At 42.6% G+C, this 19478-nt stretch overlaps 1 protein-coding gene across 4 annotated transcripts in view; it reads left to right on the top strand.

Annotated features, from left to right (window-relative positions):
- Positions 1-1012: 1012 nt before the first annotated feature.
- The window catches only part of MRPS5 (mitochondrial ribosomal protein S5), a 36151-nt gene continuing 17685 nt past the window's right edge, over positions 1013-19478 (top strand). Inside the window, exons 1-6 of one of the 4 annotated variants that reach the window (XM_003281024.4) lie at positions 1013-1312; positions 5103-5183; positions 8579-8716; positions 14032-14157; positions 15657-15890; positions 17939-17973. In XM_003281024.4, the coding sequence (XP_003281072.1) occupies positions 1255-1312; positions 5103-5183; positions 8579-8716; positions 14032-14157; positions 15657-15890; positions 17939-17973 (672 nt within the window). In that variant the 5' untranslated portion in view covers positions 1013-1254. Of the gene's footprint in view, positions 1597-2184; positions 2296-5102; positions 5184-8578; positions 8717-14031; positions 14158-15656; positions 15891-17938; positions 17974-19478 lie in introns of those variants that run through there. The other 3 variants (XM_030827174.1, XM_030827175.1, XM_030827176.1) reach the window with 3 other exon arrangements.

The following is a 19478-nucleotide window of genomic DNA, read 5'->3' as shown; positions in this document are numbered from 1 at the left end:
GATATGGCAACACTCCTGGGGGCTCAGCCAGCTATCTGGTTGTAGGTTGATTACATTGGACCATGGAAGGGCAGCAATTGTTCTCACTAGAATAGACACTTTGGATATGGATTTGCCGTTCCTGCCCACAATGCGTCTGCCAAAACAACTATCCTTGAACTTAATACTTAATTATTTCACACACTGTTGCCTCTGACTTAGGAACTCACTCCACAGCAAATGAAGTGCGGCAGTAGGTCCTTGCTCATGGAATTAGCTGGTCTTACCATGTTCCCAGTTATGCTGAAGCAGTTGGCTTTACACGTAGGTGTAATCAATCTCTTTTCTCTTAATTTCGCTAACTCAATATATAAAAGGTCTGTTGAAAATGGTGTGCATCAAAATAACCTGGAATGAAATAAGTTGTCTATTTCAGCAAAGAAAATGGGAAAATAATAGATGAAACAACTGTGTTCCTCTTGATAATCTTTAACTCTAGCTTGTCAGTATTTTTACTCTTCTGTATGTTTGAAAATTCTTATTCTAGACTCGAAAACCAGACGTTTATCTGAGCAGGCTACCCTCTTAGAACATTGTGCCCTTCTGTGTTGCAGGTGTGTGGGTCACTTGAGTAGGCGTAGATGGTATGGAGGCAATAAAAAAACCATGGCCCAGGGCTGACATATGCATGTGTGACCAAACGTTAGAATCAGTATGAATCCACAAGTGTATGTGAAATGCAGGTCATTTAAGTGCTTAATCTAATGAAACTCAGAGCTTTACTGGAGTTGGGGATGAACACCTTCTCTACATTCCTCGCTTATTCATCCCTTGGATCCTCATTGCACTTGGCCCCCTTCCCTGCTTCTATGAACCTCGCAGGGATCCGCAGTGCCAGCTCGGGTAAGCCCGAGGGTCGCCCGCCAGCGTACCCCTCCAGAGCCCGTGCACAAGCAGCCAAATTCACCCGGCCGGTCATGCCCTCTCTCCGGCGCTGCAGGCGTGAGCTAGCCCCGCCCACGCCCGGCCGCCAGTCCAAGCCCCGCCCTCGGGTCCTAACGCGAGGCTCCCGCGGGGCTGTCCGCGGCCGCGCCGGGCTCCGCCTGCCGTGTGGCCCGTCCGGACAGTCCCTCACCCCGGCCTGCGCTGCTGCGTGGACTCGGGCCTCAGGAATTCCGCTGCGGCCCAAGGCTTGCCGTTTGACGAGGAGCAGTCGCGGTAGGCGGTGGGCAAGGCTGCCCTGGGCGGAGGCCGAGGCGCAGCTCGGGCTCCAGCATGGCGACCGCGGTGCGCGCTGTGGGCTGCCTCCCCGTGCTGTGTAGCCGGACGGCAGGTGAGAGCTGAGACGCCGGGAGCAGGGGCTCTGAGCGGGCCAGGAGCCGGGGGCTCGCCTGGGGCCTGCAGAAGCCGGGGCGGAGGGAAGCGAGAAGCCGCGGCCCCCGGCTCCTCACGCCGCGCCCCCACTTTCCCCCGGAGCCGCTGTGTGACCTTGCTGGCGTCCTCTCCCTGGGTCGCGGAGCTCTTGTCTGTAAAATGAGGAACTGGACGTCGTTCTTCAGGGTTCTTCCCAGTTCACGAAACCGCTTGAGCGTGCTTGGCGAAGAGGAGCGGAAACTGGCAAGCATCGCCTTTGGGGCGTGTGCGATCCCCGGGTTCATTTGATGTTGGCGTGGGTTTGTCCTCCAGCAGAACGTTTATCTCTAGGAAACGCTCCGTGATTGACTTTGCATTTTCTGTTTGCTCAATTTTACTGGAAGTCCACAATCCACCGTTTGTAGTTTCGAAATCTGAAGACCACTAAAGCCCGAATATGTGTATTTTAAAACTCATTTAGCTGCAATCTTTGACCTGACGTCATTTGGCAGAAAATCTGACTTGAACATTCTTTTGTCCATGTTGTCTCCGTCTCCTCCTTTGTTTTTTTGTTTTTGTTTTTGGTTTTTTGAGACAGTCTTACTCTGTCGCCCCGGCTGGAGTGCAATGGCGCGATCTCGGCTCACTGCAACCTCCGCCTCCCGGGTTCAAGCAATTCTCCTGCCTCAGCCTCCTGAGTAGCTGGGATTACAGGCGTCTGCCACCACGCCTGGCTAATTTTTGTATTTTTAGTAGAGACCGAGTTTCACCATGTTGGTCGTGGTGGTCTCGAACTCCTGACCTCGTGACCCACCCGCCTCGGCCTCCCAAAGTGCTGGGAGTACAGGTGTGAGCCACCGCGCCTGGCCGTCTCCTGCTTTTTCAATGCCCTGTTCAAATAGCTCCTAGCTGTTGTAGCTTTCCTTCATTTTTCTCACCTTATCTTTGCAATGCCTTCATGAGGTATATATTGCTATTCCCATTTTACAGATGAGGGAGTTAAGGCACACAGATTCAGAAACTTGCTTAAGGTTAGGCTAGGTGAACGTCAGGTTTTTACACCCATATCACCTGGCTCCAAAGCCTGTTTTTTGTTTTTGGTAACAGCTTCCTTGTTGAGACATAATTCACATACCATACAAATAATCCGTTTAAAGTGTACATTTCAGTGGTTTTTAGTATATCACCAGAGCAATGCAGCGAACATTATAATCACTATAAAAAGAAAACCTGTACCTTTTAGCTGTCACTTCCCAGCTTCCCATTGGCCTCCAGCACAACCACTGATGTACTTTCCCTCTCTCTCTCTGTAGCTTGCCTGTTCTGGACATTCCATATAAGTAGAATCATGTAATATGTAGTCTTTTGTGATTGGCTTCTTTCATTTAGCATAATGTTGTAAAGGTTCATCCTTGTAGCATGTACCAGCACTTCATCCTTTATGGCTGAATAATATTCTATTGTATGAATACCACATTTTGTTTATTTGCTCATCGTTTGAACATTTGGGTTGTTTCCACCTTTTGGCTGTTAGGCCTATTTTGCTAGAAACATTTGTGTGCAATGTTTTTGTAAGTATATTTTTATTTCTGTTGGGTATATACTTAGGATTGTAATTGCTAGGTCATATGGAAACTGTGTTTAATGTTTCTTTTTTAACCCCCTTCTGTCGCCCTGGCAGGAGTGCATTGGCACGATCACGGCTCACTGCAGCCTCCATCTCCTGGGCTTAATCCATCCTCCCACCTCAGCCACCCGAGTGGTTGGGACTACAGGTGCATGCCACCATGCCCGGCTAGTTTTTCTTTATTTTTTGTAGAGTGGGTCTCACTATGTTGCCGAGGCTGGTCTCTAACTCCCGGGCACAGGCAGTCCTCCCGCCTTGGCCTCCCAAAGTGCTGGGATTATAGGTGTGAGCCATACATGTGACATGTATGTTTAGGTGTCAAGGAACTGCCAAACCGTTTTCCAAAGCTGCACCATTTTACATTCCCACCAGCAGTATATGAGGCTTCCAATTTCTCTACTTCCTTGCCAGCACTTAATGTCTGTCTTTTTGACTACAGCCATCTTAGTGGATGTGGGTTTTTGTTTTTTTTTTGAGACAAGGTCTTGTCCCATTGCCCAGGTAGAAGTGCAGTGGCACAATTGCAGCTCACTGCAGCCTCAACCTTCTGGGCTCGGGTGACTCTCCCACTTCAGCCTCCTGTGTAGTTGGAACTACAGGTGTGTGACATCATGCCTGGCTAATTAAAAAAAAAAAAATTTGTAGAGACAGGGTCTCGCAATGTTGACCAGGCTGGTTTTGAACTCCTGGGCTCAAGCAGTCCTCTCGCCTCAATTTCCCAAAGTGCTGAGATTACAGGCATGAGCCTCCTTACCTGGCCAGCCCAGTGGATGTGAAGTGGTATCAGTTTGTGGTTTTGATTTGCGTTTCCCTCATGAATAAGAAGCATATTATCATGTGCTAATGGCTATTTGTATATGTGTTTTTTTTTTTTTTTTTAAGAAATATCTATTCAAATATTTTGCCCACTTTTATATTGGGTTGTCTTTTTATTGTTGAATTGTAGGTGTTCTTTATGTTTTTTAGGTACAAGACCCTTACATCAGATCTATGATTTGCAAAATTTTTGTCCCATTCTGTGTGTCTTTTTCACTTTCTTGATAGTATTTTTGAAGCCACAAGTTTTAAATTTTGATGAAGTCTCATTTATCTATTTTTTTTCTTTTTGTTACTGTGCTTTTGGTGTCTCATCTAAGAAGCCATTGCAAAATCCAAGGTCATGATGATTTATCCCTATGTTTTCTTCTAAGTTTCATTATTTTAGCTCTTACCTATAAGTCTTTGGTCCATTTTGAATTAATTTTTACATATGGTGTGAGGTAGGGTGCCAACTTCATTCTTTTATGTGTTGATATCCAGTTGTCCCAGCACCACTTGTTGAAAACATGATTCTTTCCTCATTGAATGGTCTTGACACCCTTGTCAAAAATCACTTGCCCATAAATGCTGTGTCAGAGCCTGTTCTGGAGTACCACACTGTGTGAGGGGGTACACAGTACAGTCAACGTGGTGCTGCGGGGGTTCCAGAGGGAAGGGGGAACATTGTAGGATCAGGGAGGCTTCACTAAGAGGTGATGTTTCAGACAAACAGAGAACCTTTCAGAGACACGGAAGTATGCGAGAGCACAGTAGGTTCAAGACTGACTACAAGTCTGGCATGGCCAGAGGGAAGGTGGAGGAGAGAAAGATGGGGCAGCAGGCTGGTGTGGAAGCTTGGGGCCATGTGGCAGGCCTGTAGGCCATGCTGAGGAGTTTTGACTTTGTTCTGAAGGTAGTAGGGAGCCAGAGAATAATCTATCAGAGCTGTGAAGTGACCAGACCTGTTATTTTAGAAAAGCCATGAAGCAGATGGGGAGAGATTGAAAGTGGGAAACCTGCTAGGAAACTTGTTACTCTGTGGCTGAGTGGTGATGAGGCTTGAGCAAAGAAGGGGCATTGAGGCCACAGGAAAAGGTACAGCTGGCAGGTGGATTGATTTTTGAGGAGACTGAAGGGCTTGGTAACTGGTTGAATGTGAGGGTGAAGGGAGAAGATGAGGTATGATGTCAGCTACTTGACAAGTTGTCCTGGAGCCCAGAAATTACTTATTCCCTTCTCTTGGTTCTTTATTCTATAGATATATTTTGTGGGTGTTGCTGTTTAAAATGTTCCTTTTCACACGGAAATGTATCTTAAATTTTTTTTTTTTTTTTCCAATTTGCAGGTCATTTATTGGGGAGGCAGCGTTCCCTAAACACCTTACCAGCAGCTTCCATTTTGGCCTGGAAGAGTGTTCTCAGCAGTGGTGAGATTCATTAATGCTACTACTTTTTCTCATAAGATCTAATGTCAGAGTAGTTTCTGTAGTTTTAAAAAATATAAGTAATCACCTGCTTTTTTCTTTTCTTTCTTTTTTCATTTTTTAGCCTGGTTAGTCTTACTGCAATAATCACATTCTTTATGATGCAATTACATAGGATCTGAAGAGTATTTTCAGATTTCTTATGATTGCAATTGTTATAGTTCAAGGCTTTACAAAATAGTAACTAAATAACAATTACGGGGTAGTTTCTGTGTATTAGGCTTAGAGCAGGGACAATGAAGAGTTAAATTTTCAATTTATCAATTGTTATGTTAATTGAAATTTAACTCTTCATTGTCCCTGCCTTCTCCAGCATAGTTATGAGCACAATTTTGATGAATCTCTGGTCAGTGTTTTTATTATTAAGTTTGTGTATGTATTTACAGCTGAGTTAGGTAGAATTCTATCATTACATTTTCTTTTTCCTACAACAGTATCCTTAGTACCTATTACAGTATTTTTCTAAATGCTGCAATAGATTGGTCAAATAGCAATAATTTTATAAAATCTCTCAAACATATCATTGATCAGCTGGTTTGATTTAATAGATGAGATTTAAATTAGGAGGAAGAAGTTCATCATGGTGAAAACCGTAAATGCTGAAACAAAACCCTCCTCAAGGTCAGACTATGTTTCTTTTTTTTTTTTTCTTTTTTTTTTTTTTGAGGTGGAGTCTTGCTCTGTTGCCCAGGCTGGAGTGCAATAGCTTGATCTTGGCTCACTGCAGCTCCGCCTCCTGGGTTCAAGCGATTCGCCTGCCTCAGCCTCCTGAGTAGCTGGGACTACAGGCATGTGCTACCACACCCAGCTAATTTTTGTATTTGTAGTAGAGACGGGGTTTCACTATGTTCGCTAGGCTGGTCTCGAACTCCTGACCTCAAGTGATCTGCCCTCATCAGCTTCCCAAAGTGCTCGGATTATAGGCATTACAGGCATGCGCCACCACACCTAGCTAATTTTTGTATTTTTAGTAGAGACAGGGTTTCACCATGTTGGCCAGGCTGGCCTCGAACTCCTGACCTCAAGTGAGCCACCCGCCTTGGCCTCCCAAAGGACTCTGCGTGTCTTTGACTTGACCCACATGAGGGTGCTTTTTGGACTTGTCCCATTTTGGATTCCAGGGCAATTGTTTCCTGAGATGGGGACTTCATGGTCTGAAATTAATAATAATTCAGAGAATAACAACAAAACCAAAACTGATAATTGATCATTGATAATCTGTAACTGAGTAATTTAGCATAAGCTGATGCCATCTCCTGTTATAAAAATTATAACACATTTTAAACAAAGTCAGTTGTAACAGTGTATTTTAAGTGACTGTTTCTCAACTCTAAAGTCAATTTCTTTCTGCTTTTGACAGTTGGACCTTTTAAGGTACATTATTAGATAGGAGAAGTATTTCAGGCTTTCAAAAAAAGTTAAAGAATTCTAAATTTATTAGTAATGATTTTACACTTTTTGAAGTATATCAGAGATTGCAATACTAAATAGTACAAGATTAAATATCTTATTTAGTATTATAAGTAACTTAATATTAAATAAGATATTTTGTTGAAAATTAAAGAGCTGGTCAGGCGCGATGGCTTATGGCTGTAATCCCAGCACTTTGGGAGGCCGAGGCGGGTGGATCATGAGGTCAGGAGTTTGAGACCAGCCTGGCCAACATGGTGAAACCCTGTCTCTACTAAAAATACAAAAATTAGCTGGGTGTGGTGGCGGGCACCTGTAATCCCAGCTACTTGGGAGGCTGAGGCAGGAGAATCCCTTGAACCTGGGAGGTGGAGGCTGCAGTGAGCTGACATCGCGCCACTGCAGTCCAGCCTGGGTGACAAGAGCAGAACTCCGCCTCAAAAAAAAAAAAAAAAAAAAGAAAAGGAGCATACAAGAAAAGCTAAAGCTAAAGTGTATGCTGCATGATGGAATTTAGAATGATGAAGTCCTGAGTTTAAAAATGAAAAGCCAGTATTTCCTATCTACTTTTTATTGACTAATTCATTAAGTGAGCTAAGAGGGAACTCAGTGTGTCATCTGTCTGCCTCTGTGCAGTTGAGTAACTCATCTGGAATTAGAATTAGGGTTTAAATCCCACCTACTAACTAGTCTTGTGACTTTTGGCAAGTCCCTAACCTCATAGGCCTAAGTTTATTTTGAAAAATGAAAGGATTGGATTAAATAATCTAATTTAATTAGATCATTTAAATTAATTAAAAGAGGAGTAGCCTCCTTTTAATTAAATTAGATATTTAAATGATTTTAAAGATCATCTAATTTAATTAAAAGGAGATTATTCCTTTATTTTTCAGTGTCTATATGCAATAGAGATATTTTGATAGCCTACTGTAACCATTTAATACTACTTGTTATTGCCACGTAAGATCATTGCTGGTCTATGGCCCTCTGTGGCCATAAAGCAGCTGTTACCGTCTTCTTCATAACTTCACATAGACTTGAAAATAGCTGTTGTTGTCACTGTTTGGTTTTCTATTTTTGAAGCCTAATATTCTTAAATAATCTTTTTTTTTTTTTTCCTGAAGGGTTGTCTTAATTCCCTTCATCACTTCTCTTGGAGTCACTAGTTTCTCTATTGAGATGCAAAGTTTAAGAGTGTGTACACTGTTTTTGTTAGCAGTGTTCCCATTTCTTCACATCCACCAATTCTCACCCTCCCCTCTTCCTCACAGGACTTTACCCTCCATGAATTGATTAGATGCTGCCTCTAAGACATGGATGTTTAAAAACTTTTTAAGTAGTATGTGCGCTTGATGATAACAATTCCAAAAAATACAAAAAAGCAAGTCCCTCATACCCAGTTTTAAATGTATCAGATTTCTTCCCCAGAGGTAACCGTTGTTTCCAGGTTCTTACATACTTCTGGGTTAGTCTATGAAATGCATTCACACCCGCTCCTTGTTTTTTAACATGAAGAGTAGGATAGTGTACATGCTCTCCTGCACCTTGTTCTTCTGACCTGGCTAGTTGCAGGTCTTTCCACAGCAATATGTTGCTGGCTGTTTACAGCAGAGGGCGCCAATTGCCCAGAGTAGACTGCTGACCTAGATTAGCGATGCAGTGCTGAAACTGCAGTATGGACAAATTTACTTCTTTACCCAGGTGCCCCCATTGTGCGGATGAACTATACCTTTCTCAACTAGGCTGGGCATTTAGGTTGTTATTGGTCAAAAGTTTTATTTTTAAAAGAAAGACTGTCCTAAAAATCTGATTCTTAAAAGTTCAGGATTTTAGTGACTTATTTTTGTTAGTAATGATTATTTGAAGCTAGCAGTGTTTTTCCACAGCTGCGAAACATCTAACTCAAAGTTTAACCCATCTGTCTACAGGCCATTTGTCACCACTGGGAACCAGAGACACCCATCCCTACGCCAGCTTGAGCCGTGCACTGCAGACACAATGCCGTATTTCTTCTCCCAGTCACCTGATGAACCAGCAGTATAGACCATATAGTTTCTTCACTAAATGTATGTAGAATGGCCACAAACTTCCTGTTTCTTGAAACAAGAAAAGGATTTCTTGTATCTGAATTTTTCTTCTTTTTTACATGAATTAAGATTTTAGTGATTAGTTTACAATGTACTGTTAAAATGAAAATGTTCCTTGATGTACGTCCTAGAATTATCTCACATGCTACCAGTTGTATTCTGGGGAGTACTAGTTTGCTTTAGTCCCCTCGTTTGGGGCACCTGAGGCCTTGAATCATGGCCCATATCTCTTGCTGACTTAGATTCACACCAAGAATATACTCATGTTTTCATTCGTGCCTTAGTTGAGGAGATAGGACATCTAATTGGAAAAAATTAATTGTAAGGAGATATTGTTCACTAACACTACTCTTATTTGTGATAGCATTTAAAAGAGTCTAATCTGAACTGAGACTAGCTTGTCAGGTAATAAATGGGGATTGAATTTAAAACTCAGCATTAGGCAGATTAAAAGAAATTAGGATTGGCCGGGCGAGGTGGCTCATGCCTGTAATCCCAGCACTTTGGGAGGCCGAGGTGGGTGGATCACAAGGTCAAGAGATCAAGACCATCCTGGCTAACACTGAAACCCTGTCTCTACTAAAAATACAAAAACAAGATTAGCTAGGCATGGTGGCGGGTGCCTGTAGTCCCAGGTAGTCCCAGCTACTTGGGAGGCTGAGGCAGGAGAATGGCGTGAACCCGGGAGGCAGAGCTTGCAGTGAGCTGAGGTCGCACCACTGCACTCCAGCCTGGGTGACAGAGCGAGACTCCTTCTCCAAAAGAAAAAAAAAATTAGGATTATAAAGGCAATTCGCGATTAGTTTAGAATATTTGGTAAATACAGAAAAATAAAAAAGAGATAATCACCTGTATTCCTACTATGAAATACTGAGTTTGCTGCCTTTTTTTTTTTTTTTTTTGGTGGGGGTGGAGATGGAGTTTCGCTCTGTCACCAGGCCGGAGTACAGTAGTGCGATCTTGGCTCACCACAACCTCCGCCTCCTGGGCTCGAGCGATTCTCCTGCCTCAGCCTCCTGAGTAGCTGGGGCTACAGGTGCGTGCCACCACACCCAGCTAATACTTGTATTTTTAGTAGATACAGGGTTTCACCATGTTGGCCACGATGGTCTCGATCTCTTGACCTTGTGATCCACCTGTCTCAGCCTCCCAAAGTGCTGGGATTACAGGCGTGAGCCACCGCACCTGGCCTTCTGCTTTTTTTAATGTAATATATTGCATTTTTCCATGGACTTCTGCAGTGCGACGTTATGACCATAGAATATTTCATTGTATGGATACAACTCACTTTAATTTGGAAGTCTCCTAGTAACTAGGTCATTTGTGTAGCAACAACACAGAAAAGACTTGGTGGAGGATTAAGCAACATAGGCTTAGTTGCAACTACAGATTCCAGTACAGAGAAAAGAGAGATGGATAGAGTTGGGGCCATTAGTCTCTCCTCTTGGTATCCATAGCCCCAGTTTTTTCTAAGAGTTGACTTTGTACTTAGTGGGTATATCAAATTTACAAGCCTTGGGAATTTTTATTTATTTATTTATTTTTGAGACAGAGTCTTGCTCTTGTTGCCCAGGCTGGAATGCAGTGGCGTGATCTTGGCTCACTGCAGCCTCCGCCTCCTGGGTTCAAGCGATTCTCCTGCCTCAGCCTCCTGAGTAGCTGGGACTATAGGCGCGTGCTACCACGCCCAGCTAATCTTTTGTATTTTTAGTAGAGACGGGGTTTCACCGTGTTAGCCAGGATGGTCTTGATCTTCTGACCTTGTGATCCACCTGCCTCGGCCTCCCAAAGTGCTGGGATTACAGGTGTGAGCCACTGCACCTGGCCGGGAATTTTTATTTTTTAACAGCCTTTTCCCTGTTCTAAAAAGCCTTGTTCTAGAGGTGGCCTTACTCTCCAAGACCTCATCCTTCATGGTTGTCCCACCCCTGCCTCAGACTCTCTTCATTCACTGGTGTTCTTCCTCTTCTTCCTCAGTGACATGACTCAGTACTTTTTTTTTTTTTTTCTTTTTTTTTTGAGACGAAGTCTCCCTCTGTCACCCAGGCTGGAGTGCAGTGGCGCAATCTCGGCTCACTGCAAGCTCCACCTCCTGGGTTCATGCCATTCTCCCGCCTCAGCCTCCCGCGTAGCTGGGACTACAGGCACCCACCACCACGCCTGGCTAATTTTTTCGTATTTTTAATAGAGACGGGGTTTCACTGTGTTAGCCAGGATGGTCTCGATCTCCTGACCTCGTGATCCGCCCGTCTCGGCCACCCAAGGTGCTGGGATTACAGGTGTGAGCCACTGTGCCTGGCCTGACTCAGTACTTTTGTGGGTTTATGGCTCCAAGTCATAGTAAGATTTGCTCCAGAGGGGCCAACTCAGTTGAAACTAGCATGGGGCTAGTTTTTGCTGTTTCGGTAGGAAATAGTCTTTGATTTCTGAATCTCCAAGAAATAGAAGGACACACTTTTTCAAAAATGATTTCCTATGAATATTGAATCTTGTACTTGTAAACCTATCTGTTTTCTGTAGACGATCCACTGTTTAAATCCCTTTGATTCAAATTAGCAATCTGTGTTACTTAGCATGATTAAGAGGGAAATAACTCCGTGTATAAGATTAGACACTACAGTGGATTTGTGTGTTGTGTGTGTGTGTGTGTGTGTGTGTGTGTGTGTGTGTGTATAACATGAGACCGGGTGCAGTGACTCATGCCTGTAATTCTAGCACTTTGGGAGGCTGAGGTGGACGGGTCACCTGGGGTCAGGAGTTGGAGACCAGTCTGACCAATATGGTGAAACCCCGTCTCTACTAAAAATATAAAAATTAGCTGGGCGTGGTGGTGGGCACCTGTAATCCCAGCTACTCGGGAGGCTGAGGCAGGAGAATCTCTTGAACCTGGGAGGCGGAGGTTGCAGTGAGCCGAGATCGTGCCATTGCATTTCATCCTGGGTGACAAGAGTGAGACTCCGTCTCCAAAAAAAAAACAAAACATGAACTTAATCTTTTTTTTTTTTTTTTTTTTTTGAGACGGAGTCTCGCTCTGTCACCCAGGCCAGAGTGCAGTGGCGCGGTCTCGGCTCACTGCAAGCTCCGCCTCCCGAGTTCACGCCATTCTCCTGCCTCAGCCTCTCCGAGTAGCTGGGACTACAGGCGCCCGCCACCACGCCCGGCTAATTTTTTTTTGTATTTTTAGTAGAGACGGGTTTCACCGTGGTCTCGATCTCCTGACCTCGTGATCCGCCCGCCTCGGCCTCCCAAAGTGCTGGGATTACAAGCGTGAGCCACCTCGCCCAGCCGAACTTAATCTTTTATAACTATGATAGTTAATAGGTGTATATATTAACCTAACTGCACCCTTCTGGAAAAATGACAGAAAGAATTGAAATGATAGTAGATGTGTTCTAACTAGCCTTTTAGGTTATTTAGAATCTTAGACCTGAGGTAAAAATAGTAAAATCTCTATTAAAAGTACCTAATTCACCTTGCAGCCATTACAAAATTATGTTGATGAATAATATTTAAGAATATGGGAAAAGACTCACAATGTAATATTAAATAAAAACAGGATACAAATGTGTATATGGTATAATTCTGCTTAAATATATACTATGTATGCATGCATAAAGAAAAAGGCAGAATATACATTCTTATCTAACAGTGGTAATGGGATTATGATTATTTTTGCATTCTGTATTTTCCAGATTTTTAAAAATAACTTTTATAATTTGAAAAAGGATTAAAACATTTTTAATAGCATAATGGCATTCAAAGATTGACTAATGACTTGCTGTCTTTTCAAATATAGTTAGATATTTTATTTTCCTCTTACTATTATATATATAAAAGAGCTAAACTCTTAATTCAGTCTTTTTACATTTTTGTCTCAATGTCAAGTTCTTTTTAAAATTGAGTCTGTTTTAATCTTAAGGAGTGATTTATGAGTTCTGATTCTAAGTGAAAGAAAACTCTGATTGGCCTCTTAGTATGCCTCCATTACAAGTGAACTTTCAAGTTTTCCATGGCATTTATAGGTACCACCATTTTTTAGCACTTAGGGAGAAAAATCAAATCCTTAGTGAGAGTTTGGTTGGAGGTTGGTACTTTTATTTTGAGCCTGTGGTCTTTTAAAGTGAATTAGAGTTGGCTTAAAGTTGAGCTGAATCCTTTGTTCTGATCAGGGATGTCCAAAACAACATGTGATGTGGAGTATCACTTCCCTGAGCCTCACTTACGAAGACCAGCTGTGATATATGTGTGTTTTTGAAAAATTGGATGCTATACAGATATAAAGCATTTAAAAGGATTATAAACCTAAAATATTTTTCTTTTTTCGTGTTACCTACCTGGAGGATCAGCGTAAGACCTTGCAGGAAGCAAGTAGGTAGAAGTTTTAAACTCTAAGCATTCATAAGAGAATGAAGGTACTCATTTATCTTCTAGAATTTGTTTAGTATTTCAGTTATATAGATATAAATGTGTCTTAGATTTTTTACTGTTACAACATTTTGTGGTTCCGATTCTTTATTAAAGAAATTGGTAATGGAACAATTATTTTTTTGAAGGCAGGGTCTCACCCTGTCCCCAAGGCTGGAGTGCGGTGGCATGATTATAGTAATCTCAAACTCCTGGGGTCAAGCGACCCTCCCACCTCAGCCTCCCTAGTAGCTGGGACCATGCGCACATGCCACCACACCTGGCTAATATTTGAAGTTTTAGTAGAGATGGGATCTCACTATGTTGTCCAGTCTGGCCTCCAACTCTGGCCTCAAGTGATCCTCCTGCCTCGGTCTCCCACAGTTCTGGGATTACAGGAATGAGCCACTGTACCTGGCCAACAGTTGGTTTTATAACCATAGATTGTGTTCCAGATTTATGGGTTCAGATTGAAATGTTGATTCTTGTTTGGACTAGAAAACTTAGGAAGGATAGTTATTAGTTATCTTAGTGGTTATAATGGAGGCAAGACGACAGGGAAGACACCTATATCATGGTTGATAAAATGTCAGGGAAACGAACCTATTGGTAAGTAACTGAGATTTGAATGCTGACTTTTAAGCAGTTAGAGGGAAAAATAAAATATTTAGCGAGAGTTTTGTGGAGGAAAGTAATAGAATTGTCTCTTCTTGGGCTTTCAAAATGTAACCATCTGATGTGTGCAAAGAATGATTTAATTTTGCTTTCATTACCTCGGCGATGCATGGGTAAAGCTGTAAGCTGACTTCCACTTCTCTTATTCAGTAGGAGATCATAGACCATTGCTTGAAAACTACAGAATTAAGAAAAGAAACCCTGTTTCGTTACAGTGACTGCAGATGAGCTGTGGAAAGGCGCTTTAGCGGAGACTGGTGCTGGAGCAAGAAAAGGAAGAGGCAAAAGAACTAAAAAGAAGAGAAGAAAGGATCTGAACAGGGGTCAGATCATTGGTGAAGGTAAACTTATAAAAATAGCTAAAGTGCTTTTTAAGTTTCTTACCCCAGATTTTATAGATATTTTACAAACTAGAAGCATCAAAACATTTCTCATGAAGGGCACTATGATCTATGGTTTTAGAATTCAACCAGTTGACTTACTCATTGCCCCAGGATTCTGGGGGAGGAAAATCCCATAGAAATGGATTTACTCATTCAGCAAGCATTAAATGTCCCTAGGTGTCATCTCCTATAATAGTGCCTGCCCTCAAAGAGGTTATAATTAGTGATAAAATAGAGACTAAATGGAGAGTTGGCGAATATTCCCTGCAAAGGGAAGACAGTAAATGTTTTTGGCTTTGTGAGTTACATAGTCTGTTTTGCAACTGCTCAACTCTGCTGTTGTAGCACAGAAACAGCCACAGATGACACATAGTTGAATAGGCATCGCTATGTTCCAGTACAATTTCATTTACAAAAACAAGTCACGAACTGAATTGGCCTGTGGGCCTTAGTTTGTTGACACCTAGAACACATGATTGTTTATACTCATGCTTTTGGAAGAGGAAAAATAGTGTAGTGTACTTCAATCAGCCCGTCTTGTACTGTGCTTGCTGACAAACCATCTTTGATAGTAATGGCCTTCAGGGATAAAGAAAACACCTGGCACCACACTTCCAGCATCGCATGTCTTCTTGGATGTTTTTCTTTATTACTTATATCTTATTAACACTTTTTTTTAAATTATAAGAATCATGTATGTATACTTTCTCAGTAAAAAATGTAAAGATTATATAGAGAAACCTGAAGTCCCCCGGATGCTTCTTCTACCTTCTTCAATCCTATTGTCTCCCTCAAGGAAACCGCTGGCCTCATGTTGGTGTGTTTCCTTCAGTTTTTTAATACATAAATGCTTAAAAAGGTATTTATGTATTAAATTTTAGGTATTTATACATAAATACCTAAAAAGATTAATACAAAAGGTATTATGTATTAAATTGTTATTAATTTATACATAAATACCTAAAAAGAAATAAATACCTTCTTTTTTAAAAAAAATTTAGATTATATCACATGGTACATGCTGTCTTACAGTTTACTTTTTTCACTCAATAATAGGTCTTGGAAATCATTCCACATCAGAACCTAGAGAGTTACCTTGTTCTTTTGATTTAGTGCAGAGTATTTCCTATGCTGGAGATGCTGTGGTTCATTTAACCAGTCCATAATTGCTGGACATTTGTATTAGTTGCATTTCTTGCCTTTGCAAATAATGTTTCAGTGGACGTCCTTGTCCAAGCATCCATATGCCTTGTACCTGTATGTGAGTGTTTCTCTAGGTAATACCATGAAGTATATTTAAAATTTTGATTGTGCCAAGTGACCTACCAAGTTCATAATGTTAGCTCAAGCTCCAGTGAACAGTGTGTCATCATTATCTGTACATGCATTGCCTGACATTTTAACACTTGAAAAATGAGTACTTTAAAAAATTACTATTTATATTTTTAAATCTTCAGGGCGTTATGGTTTTCTATGGCCTGGACTGAATGTCCCTCTTACGAAAAATGGAGCAGTGCAGACCATTGCCCAAAGAAGCAAGGAAGAGCAGGAGAAGGTGGAGGCAGACATGATCCAGCAGAGAGAAGAGTGGGACCGAAAGAGGAAGATGAAGGTTACACGGGAGCGAGGATGGAGTGGAAACTCATGGGGAGGCATCAGTCTTGGCCCCCCTGACCCTGGTCCCAATGGAGGTAGCAGACTCCTGGTTTTGTTTGCCTTTGTGACAGAGAGTACTTGTAGTTTAGAATTTCCTTGAAATGGTGTTATTACTTGTCTGTTTATACTATCTTTTTCCAAAAAAGATTTGAACATCTTTGAAATAACATATCACATCAATATCCCAACTGTGTTTTGTGGAGTGCAGAAGTATTCCACTAACAGGATAGAAAGCACTGGGTTCCTGGTGTTTATCATGTACCTTTTCAGATCCTTAAATGTGGGGATGTGCACTGTGGACCTACAGGAGCGGCCTATAGGATACACTGTTTCCAAAACACAGGTGGCCACAGGGACACCTGTGGAGCAGCATGACTTGGGAATGCTGTTTCTGTACTAGAAATCTGCAAAGCAGATAGTTGTCATGTTAAGCCTAAAAAAGCACAAATGAAGCAAAAATTGAAAATACTTAGGCCAAATTTGAAAACAAAGTTTCCCCCCGCCCTCCTTGAGTATGTAAAGCCGTAAAAATCATCCAAGAGACGTGTTCTTGTCAATGAGTGGGAGAAGAGGAAATAGGTAAGAGTTTCGCTGCTTTCTTAAGAAGTTTGGCTTAAAGAGGAGGGGAGAGGTTGAAACTGGAGGGGAGAGATTCCAAAGAACATGCTTAGAACTGATCAAAATGCTTCAGTCAGGAGGATGAAGGTATGGAAGGGAGAGAACAAAATCTATGAACCAAGTCCCTAATGACAGCCCAGATCCAGAGTCTGGAGAAGTGGCTTCACTTGCTCACAGAAGGAAGGGCAGGGCACAGAGTCAGGTGAGCCTGTGGGGTTGTAGTGGAAAGGTAGGTGGGGGTGTTGCATGATGTGGCCGCTGTTGGTCTGTAAGGAAGAGGTGGAATCATCTCCGGAGAGTGAGTTGGGGACACTGATGATTATGGCCTCCAGATTATTTCTTTATGAAAAGGTAGAGTATCTGAAACTGGCTTCAAAATTATCCAATGGAGTGAGAGTTGAGCAGAGTTTAGAGGAAAGAAGATTGGCTGTGAGCTGATGCGTGTTGAAGCTGACTAATATATATATATATATATATATATATATATATATAAGCTTTCTGCTGTTCTATTTTTGTTTGATTGAAATTGTCGATAAAAATGTTTAAAAAATAAAAGAACGTGGCTGGGCGCAGTGGCTCACGCTTATAATCCCAGCACTTTGGGAGGCCGAGGCGGGCGGATCACGAGGTCAGGAGATCGAGACCACGGTGAAACCCCGTCTCTACTAAAAATACAAAAAAATTAGCCGGGCGTGGTGGCGGGCACCTGTAGTCCCAGCTACTCAGAGAGGCTGAGGCAGGAGAATGGCGTGAACCCAGGAGGCGGAGCTTGCAGTGAGCCGAGATCAGGCCACTGCACTCCAGCCTGGGTGACAGAGCGAGACTCTGTCTCAAAAATAAAATAAAATAAAATAAAAGAACGTAGAGAGTCTTTGAAATGGCTGCAGTGGTGAACGGAGAGAGACCTAACTGAAAGGACATAAAGGCCAGCTGGCAGCAGGGAGGACTTGATGGAATTGGGGTCCATGGATTTTTAGTGGGCCCGCTGTATGCATACTTTGACTTCTTTCCAGCAGCACCCAGCAGGTCAGGAGTGGCCAGAGAGCTGCATGGATTCAGGCCTGGCTAGTGTGGTGGAGAGAGCAAAGGGTGAAGAGGTTGAGGGCATCACAGGGTCTGGTGGAAATGATGGACTGTGGTGTCTTGGCCTAGGGGGAGAGGCCGTGAGATGGAGGGAAGCAGAAGGGAGAGCAGAGATCCAGGGTCTGGAGCTGGGCCAGGAGCTGATGAGAGATGGATGAGGAGGAGGGTGCAGGTGGGGAGATCAGTGACTGAGTTTATGAACTTACTGGTGGAGCAGTCTTTAGTGATGAGGGGCGACTGGGGCATGGCCTTGAGAGTGGGACCAAAAGATCTGAGATTCTTTCTTCCTGAAAGGTCTGTGATGGTGCCTGTGTTGAAAATGCTTTCATGTTAGTTGTGTACACACATTTCATCTGTATCCCTGTTTCTTTTCTCCCTACAGAAACATATGAGGATTTTGATACCAGGATACTTGAGGTAGGCATGCAGAATTAAATACCTGGTTAAGCCTTTGGAGAGGTTGGGGTGGGTGGGGCAGGTACAGGGCAAGAGGAACTGTAAGGGAAGGCCTTGGATGCATGACTATTTCTGACACACAGCTGATCTGGATAAGGAAAATTAGACAACTTTAATTTCAGTTACTTGATACTGGCTCTTCTGACTACTACCCTCTTTGTGGGGGGGCTATCACTGAGGTCTCATGATAAGGTGGTATTGTTAACTACAGGATTTGGAGACGAGGTTTAAATTTTTTCCTTCCTAAGGCTAAAGTAGCATTGGGAGTCTTATGTTTGAATTATAAACCAGCTGTATCTAGCAGTCTGTGCAGGGAGCTGGGATTACGGGGAGCCCTGGGCAGGGTAGAAAGCTTAGAGTTGTGGTGCATGTCTGGTTCTTGATGGGGAAATGGTCTCTGGTTTGCTCACAGGCCCTTGAAACTAAAGCCTGTATCAGGTAAACTATAGTCACTTTCCGGAGCATTCTCTAAAATAGTCGACTTCCCTTTGAGCTGGCACTGAATGCTCAGTGTTAAATACCATGTGGAATAATCATTTATTGAGTTTGTGATCGAGCCTCTAAATATCTGTATTGTTTCCTCAATATCAATTGCATTGTAGGATTTAAAATGTTTACACATATTATGTCTTTGGTATTCCCACTTCCAGCTTTTGGAAGTTAATCTCTTTGAAGAATTTGTATATATGTGGGTGATTTTCTATAAGATCCACAGAGGTGGATTCAAGCTCCCTTTTCTTTTAACCCCATTTTATGGGAAAGAGACAGCTATGCACCAGAGAGCCAGCTGCCACGTAAGCAGTTTAGTTAACAGTTCAATAGTTCCTGGCCTTTTTTTTTTTTTTTTGAGGCGGAATCTTGCTGTATCGCCAGTCTGGAGTGCAGTGGTATCGGCTCACTGCAAGCTCCACCTCCTGGGTTGACGCCATTCTCCTCCCTCAGCCTCCCGAGTAGCTGGAACTACAGGTGCCTGCCACCACACCCGGCTAATTTTTTGTATTTTTAGTAGAGATGGGGTTTCACCATGTTAGCCAGGATGGTCTCGATCTCCTGACCTCGTGGTCTGCCCGCCTCGGCCTCCCAAAGTGCTGGGATTACAGGCGTGAGCCACTGCGCCCGGCTGTTCCTGGCCTTTTAAATACACAGAAAAAAATACACAGACTAAGCAGGTATTTCCAAATATACTAATCCTTAGCATAGAAGCCAGTCCTGTGCTGGTTATGTCTATATACTGCATGTCATAATTTCTAATGTGTACGTTTTCCTCACATTTTAACATCTCTGACATTGGGATACATCTTATAATCAGTGATAAATTACATCAAAGTTTGATCAGCAACTTTTTTCTTTCTTGTAATACATTCATTAAGATAGGGTATATCGAGATGTATAATGTCAAATTCCTTTAAAGGTTTTCTCAGTTAAACCTTCTCACAAGCCTGTGAAATGAAGAGAAAGTCTCATTT

Source organism: Nomascus leucogenys, chromosome 14, assembly GCF_006542625.1.
Source record: "Nomascus leucogenys isolate Asia chromosome 14, Asia_NLE_v1, whole genome shotgun sequence".
Taxonomy (NCBI): Eukaryota; Metazoa; Chordata; class Mammalia; order Primates; family Hylobatidae; genus Nomascus; species Nomascus leucogenys.
The sequence above is the reverse complement of the archived record's forward strand: the minus strand, read 5'-3'. Positions and strand labels throughout refer to the sequence as shown.